The 6,367-nt window shown below is 54.2% G+C and overlaps 1 protein-coding gene across 1 annotated transcript; it reads right to left on the minus strand.

Moving 5' to 3' along the window:
* Positions 1–1,285: 1,285 nt before the first annotated feature.
* On the minus strand, positions 1,286–3,063 carry LOC108563300. Its single transcript, XM_017921934.1, has 2 exons — positions 1,538–3,063; positions 1,286–1,480 (listed from the first exon to the last, which is right to left on the minus strand). Exons 1-2 carry the CDS (start codon positions 2,978–2,980, stop codon positions 1,358–1,360), a joined length of 1,566 nt encoding a protein of 521 aa, XP_017777423.1. The 5' UTR covers positions 2,981–3,063; the 3' UTR covers positions 1,286–1,357.
* Positions 3,064–6,367: the final 3,304 nt, after the last annotated feature.

The following is a 6,367-nucleotide window of genomic DNA, read 5'->3' on the forward strand; positions in this document are numbered from 1 at the left end:
CTCGTTAATCCATTCATGCGCGTCACTAATTGGATGACGAGGCATTTGGCTATATAATCATTTATTTCCATATAGATATCTGACATTTCAGTTACTGCTCTCGGCTCACTGTAAGCCATGCGCTCTTACATCAGTGGCCGGCAGTGTGCGCCAAAGGGGACAACACAACATAAATGACAAGATCTATTTGTTGCGTTAGCGTCCGACATCACCTGCTGGAAAATAGAACAAACATATACAATACATTCATTTAAAATGTTGGGTCCGGGCGCAACCCTAACTCAAAATATATAACAAATTAAAATTTGGTGTAAATGGGACAAACTGTTTAAAATTAAAAGCCAATATAAATAAATTATAAAAATTAAAAGTAACAGAACCAATAACAAATTAAAATGTGTGTAGAACAAAAATGACTAGATGTAGTACTTGGTTGGACAAACTTATTAAAAATTAAAATTTGTTGCGCCCTCGCCACAGGTAGGCTTTGCCTAGCATCGGTAACTCCGGCCGACGCGAGAGACACATTCGCGCACATCGCCGACCCTACTGGCACTCACATCACTGCACATTTCTTGGAGGTCTTCCCCGTCTTCCTCGACGCCGATGAACACGGACGCCGCTGCTCTGCTCCCCAGACTGCGTCCCTGCGGCAACTAGATGTGCTGTGCTATGCTGTTGTGTAGCAGGTCCGCGCTGATGCTGTCCGGGTCGCTGCGCCCAGGCTGTGCGCATGAAGGTGGCATGGATCGAGTTGCCCCACTTCAGGCAGGTAGCCACGCAACTCCGTTTGAGGGATGCAGTGATACCTAGAACAGTAGACGTTAGATTGTTCTTTTTAGCCCATAAGCCCCTTGCGCCCAACACCAGGGGCAAGATAGTAATAGTGGTGTTGGGCCACTTCCTGCTTGCAGCGGCTCGGAAGTGTTCATTGTCGTATTTTAATAGCTTGTTCGTCCAGGCCTGGTCGAGCCCACTCTCACCCGACCAGCTAACCTGGACGTCGCAGATCGTGAGCCGGTTCGGGCCGGTAAATATGGCCAAGTCTGGCTTATACAACCTCCCGTCCGCGTGGCGAACGTGAGGTTCCTCATCTGCGGCCCACGATCTGCGTCGACAGTGCTCAGCCAATTTCGAGACTATCTCGTTGTGTCTTCGAATTCGCACCCCGTGTGTGATTGGGCACGCTTGCAGCACGTGGCAGATAGATTCATTGACTGTGCAGCCTGCCCTGCACAGTCGTAACTCGGGTGGATTCGAGGGTATACCCCTCGTAGGAAGATTGTTATTCCTTAGCTGGACCGCCTTGACGTAGTCGCGTCCAGTCCAACCCATTGGAGGATGGTCAATCCACGACCTACTGGCCGAGTCGTGGGCCGCCTCCTCCATGCCTTTGGTATAAGGGTTGCTCATCATTTTGATCCTTCTTGTGGTGCCAGGGTCGGTGAGCGGTGCTAACCTCTCCAGGCGTTGCAAGTTCCTGGAAAACAGTGGATCATTAGTCAGTGTTTCCTGGCTACCTGAGCTTTCAAGGGACTTCCTGATCCGTGTGACCATCCCCGTCCTTGTGGATGAGGATGGTCCGGTTCTGCAGGAATCGGGACGGGGCGACGCGACTCCCCAGCACCAGCGTGTATAACACACTAAGTGCCCGAGCGCCGCACCGCTTCACATCCTCCACAGAAGTCCCATCTGGGCCGGGGGCTGACACCTTCCATGATCCCATGGACCGCAAGACTTCCGTCTCCGTGATCGGCTTGAATGTGTCACTACACCGAGCCCGCTCAATGAACGGGTCGGTGTCGACCGGAGACTCCCGCTCGAGCAGCCCACCATACAGGGACTCAGTGTCCGCCAAGGTGGGAGCGGCCACGGACTGGCAGACGTCCTTTCCACTCAGGATCATTTGTACCAGGGTCTTCTTGCTCTTGGCAAAAAGATTCTGGCATTTCTTGTATCGGCTGATCCTGAGGGCCCTCTTACTGAGGGGTGGTCCCTCCACAGCGGCGGCGCACCCCCTCGCCGTCCTGACCTTTACTGGGAATCGATGTCTGATCCAGTCGTCCATCGCTGCGAGCAGCTCTGGACCGGTTCCCATTCTAGCTTTGTTAATCATTTCTTGGGTGGCATTGTCCAAGTCATTTAGGCTGGTCAGGTATTCGACGAAGGGTCCTGGCAGGAGTGCCGCCCTCGCGGGAGCCGATGGTGGCTCTGCTTCCCTGTCAACAGATGTAATAGGTAAATTAGTAATAGGATTCATCACGCCATTGTTTACGCCAGATGCGATGCATCCCCTTTTCAGCAGTACTGTTGTGGAGCTAATGAATACTGATGGTGTGTCTGCCTCCACAACGCTCGAAACTGACTGATCATCAACACATGACCTCTTTTTGCTAGGGGAAGGTGTTGAAGACACACTTCGCCCTCGTTTCGCGGACTGTGTCTCGACAGCCGCTATAGCCTCCATGACTCGGCCCCTGAGGTTGGGGGGAGGTCGTAAGGGTTCCTCATGATTTGCAGATTCGGTCCCAGACGTCGAGTCTTCCCGCACTCTCTTAAGCGCTCTGGTAGATCGGGTATCCGAGGGGACGTGCTGGGTGCTCACAGTGGTTGTGTCCCCGTGATGAGGGCTATTAGAGCGATCCTGGGCTGACTTAGATCCACCACTTCGGGTTGATCGACCCTGCGTTACTGGGGTCGAGCTGGCAGGAAGGCCGAAAAGTTTTGTGGCACTTCTCCTAACCTGTGCTCGAGCCTCAGTCAAGTAGCGCTGATAAACTTTCTGCTCTCGTCGATGCCTGACTTGATGTTCTGTCAGGCCGGTAGCCCTCACCATTTCTGTGTAGAATTTACCACCCCTTTTGCTTCCGGCTTCGATCTTAGCGATCTTAGCCATCAGCTCTGATTCAGGGAGTGGTAATTTCGCCTCTAATTCCTTCCGGTATTCCAACGGATGGATCCGGGACTCATGCTGTCGCATGAGTTTATAAGAGGCGAATTGTTGACCACAGTGTGAGCATCCTGTCCCCCTTTCTCCCGAACTCTTTGCGCCAATTGAGGCATTCGGACTTTCTGTCAGGGACTCTGCTTTATTGTGCGTGATGTTCGTATGGCTCGGCTTGGATCCGGTAGATTCTCGGCTTCCAACAAAATAACTTATAAGTTTCTTAACCGAGCCTGCGTTGGTTCCGGGTGGTGACCCGGTTGTGGGACGGACGTTATCCCTGACCTCTATAGTATTGGTAGAGGAGGCCGACTCTTCATTTCTATTGTGCCTGTCGTCACCAACGGGTTCCTGATCCTAGTCTATAACTCCGACCACACCCGAACCCTTGGGTGTGGCCTCCGAGGCTTGTTTCCTTCTGTCTGGACCAACGCTAATTTCAAGCCGTGGGGCTGGTAACCCAACGACAGACAGGGGATTGGGGGAGGATCGATCCGTCACGACTTAGTTGTTGTGCGGCGCCACCTCGAGGAGGTGTCGTGTACGGTCTTGACACGGGTTATGCTAGGTATTCGCCTTCCCGTGCCCTGCCGAAGGCTTGTTACAGGCGTATGGGACTTACGACCTGCAGGAGACCAGACCACCTCGCAATGCGCCCGAAGACGCACTCACTCACTCACGCTTACGGCACTCACACCCTTGCTTCCGACCTAGGAGGTCTCCCACGCCGTCCACGGTGTCGCCTCCTGTGGTCAGCACTTCCGGGTCCCCGGGACTGCGTCTCTGCTACGGGCACTGGTTGGTGTGTGTGCCCGCTGTCCGAGATCCGTCCTTGTCCGGGTCGCCGCGCCCAGGCAGTTCGCATAAATGAGGCATGGATGGAACTGCCCCATTTAAGGCAGGAATGCACACAGCTCCTCTTAAGGGACGGCGGCATTCCTAAAACATGAGATGTTAAGTTGTTTTGTTTCGCCCAAGTACCCCTCGCACCCAACACCAGGGGTAGAATAGAAATTTCGGTGTTGGGCCATTTCCTGGCGGCTGCAGCCCGGAAGTGACCATTGTCGTATTTCAGTTTCTTATCTGTCCAGGCCTGGTCGAGTCCACGGTCTCCCGACCAGCTTACCTGGACATCGCAGACCGTGAGCCGATTGGGGCCAGTTGTTATGGCCAAGTCTGGCTTATACAGCCTCCCGTCCGTATGTCGAACGTGAGGCTCCTCCTCCACGGCCCACAGTCTACGTCGGCAATGTGCCGCAATCTTGTCGCATATTTCGTTGTGCCTAGAGATGCGCACCCCGTGAGTTATGGGGCACGCTTGAAGTACGTGACACAACGATTCTTGGACCGTGCAGCCTGCCCTGCACAGCCTCAGCTCCGGTGGATTGGAAGGTAACGCTCTCGTGTATAAATTGTTTGTCCTAAGCTGGATGGCCCTGACATAGTCCCTGCCACTCCAGCCCAGGGGAGGATGGTCAATCCAAGACCGACTGGCTGGGTCATGGGTCGCCTCCTCAATACCTCTGGTGAACGGGCATGCTCTAATTTCCTCTCTGCGGCGTGTGCCAGGGTCGGTGAGCGGTGCTAGCTTCTCCAGGCGCTGCAAGTTCCTGGAAAACACAAGATCACCGGTTAGTGTTTCCACAGGGCTACCTGAGCTCTCAAGGGACTTCCTGATCCGCTTTGCCAATGATCTGGGGATGGACGTCCTAAAGCATGTTATGCCCAGTCCGCCATCCCTCGTGGCTGCATACAAAGTGCAATCTGGTGTTGTGATACACAGATGCAGGACCTTCTTGATTGCTCGCCTAATCAGCCTGTCAGCCGCCCTCAACACCTCCGCGGTCACCCGCGTGTTCGTCAACCCGTACTGAACTTTTGGGACGACATGGAACTTGAGAAGATGGAATTTCTGGTAAGGCTTCAGGGGTGCCTTAGTGAGGTTGTTGAGCCATAGTGATAGATTATAGAGGGATGGTTTAGTGACACCTGAGGTGGTAAAATGGTGTCCAAGATACTTAATGTATTCATCATCCCTCTTAGCCACAGTTAGCTACCATCGGCTCCGCTAAGGGCGGCCCTCCTGCCGGGATCCTTCGTCGAGTTCTTGACCGAACTGAATGACCTGGACACTGATACCCAGGATATGATTACAAAGGCAATTACGGGAACCGGTCCAGAGCTGCTTGCAGCAATGGACGACTGGATCCAACAACGCTTCCCAGCAAAGGTCAAGACGGCGAGGGGGTGCGCCGCCGCTGTGGAGGGGCCACCCCTCAGTAAGAGGGCCCTCAGGATCAGTAGATACAAAAAATGCCAGGATCTTTTTGCTAAAAGCAAGAAGACCCTGGTTGATATGATCCTGAGCGGAAAGGACGTCTGCCAGTCCGTGGCCGCTCCCACCTTGGCGGACACCGAGACCCTGTATGGTGGGTTGCTCGAGGCGGAGTCTCCGGTCGACACCGACCCGTTCGTTGAGCGGGCTCGAAGTGACGACACATTCAAGCCGATCACAGAGACGGAGGTCGTGGGGTCCATGGGATCATGGAAGGTGTCAGCCCCCGGCCCCGATGGGACTTCTGTGGAGGACGTAAAGCGGTGTGGGGCTCGGGCACTTAGCGTGTTATACACGCTGGTGCTCGGGAGTCGGATTGCTCCGTCCAGGTTCCTGCAGAACCGGACTATCCTTATCCATAAGGACGGGGATGGTTCGGACCCGACTAACTGGCGTCCTATCACGGTCGGATCTTCCATCCAGAGGCTGTTCCACAGGGTGATGGCCGGTCGGCTTGCCACCGCGACCAACCTCAACAGTAACCAACGCGGGTTTGTCCGCGTGGACGGGACCCTGCTGAATGGGGCGATACTGGACCACTATTTAAGATCTCGTAAGGCCCAGGGGAAAGGCTATAATGTGGTGTCGTTGGACGTCCGCAAAGCCTTCGACACCGTATCGCATAGTTCGATACGCCGCGCACTGTTGCGCCATGGTATAGAGACAGAGACCATAGACTACATAATCAAATCACTGGGCTCGTCAGTGACGCGTATATCTATTGGCCACCAAACAACTCGGCCGCTAAGTATTAGGAGTGGTGTGAAGCAGGGAGACCCGCTGAGCCCAGTCCTATTCAACTTGGTTATTGACGAGTTACTCGACGAGCTTGAGTTGAGACAGCCCGGAGGTACCATCACCCCCTCATTCAGATGTGCGGCCATGGGATTTGCTGACGACATCATCCTTCTGGAGGACAAAGAGGTGGACATGCCTGCGTCACTGGACTTCGCTTGCGAGTTCTTTCGGCGTAGAGGTATGTCTATTCACCCTAAAAAGACCACCTCTATCTCGGTCTCGTCCTACCGGGGGAAAAGTGTCGCGCGGTCCCGGCCGTGCTTCAGACTTGACGGGCAATTGGTCTCCAT

The sequence above is a fragment of the Nicrophorus vespilloides genome, unplaced genomic scaffold, assembly GCF_001412225.1.
Source record: "Nicrophorus vespilloides isolate i.1.1-1 unplaced genomic scaffold, Nicve_v1.0, whole genome shotgun sequence".
Classification (NCBI taxonomy): domain Eukaryota; kingdom Metazoa; phylum Arthropoda; class Insecta; order Coleoptera; family Silphidae; genus Nicrophorus; species Nicrophorus vespilloides.

Excerpts from the sequence above, each read along its gene's own strand:
- LOC108563300 (XM_017921934.1), bottom strand. The coding sequence starts at position 2,980 with ATGCGACAGCATGAGTCCCGGATCCATCCGTTGGAATACCGGAAGGAA. Across the intron at positions 1,481-1,537 it reads ATGGTCACACGGATCAGGAA|GAACTTGCAACGCCTGGAGA; the intron begins GTCCCTTGAAAG and ends ACTGTTTTCCAG.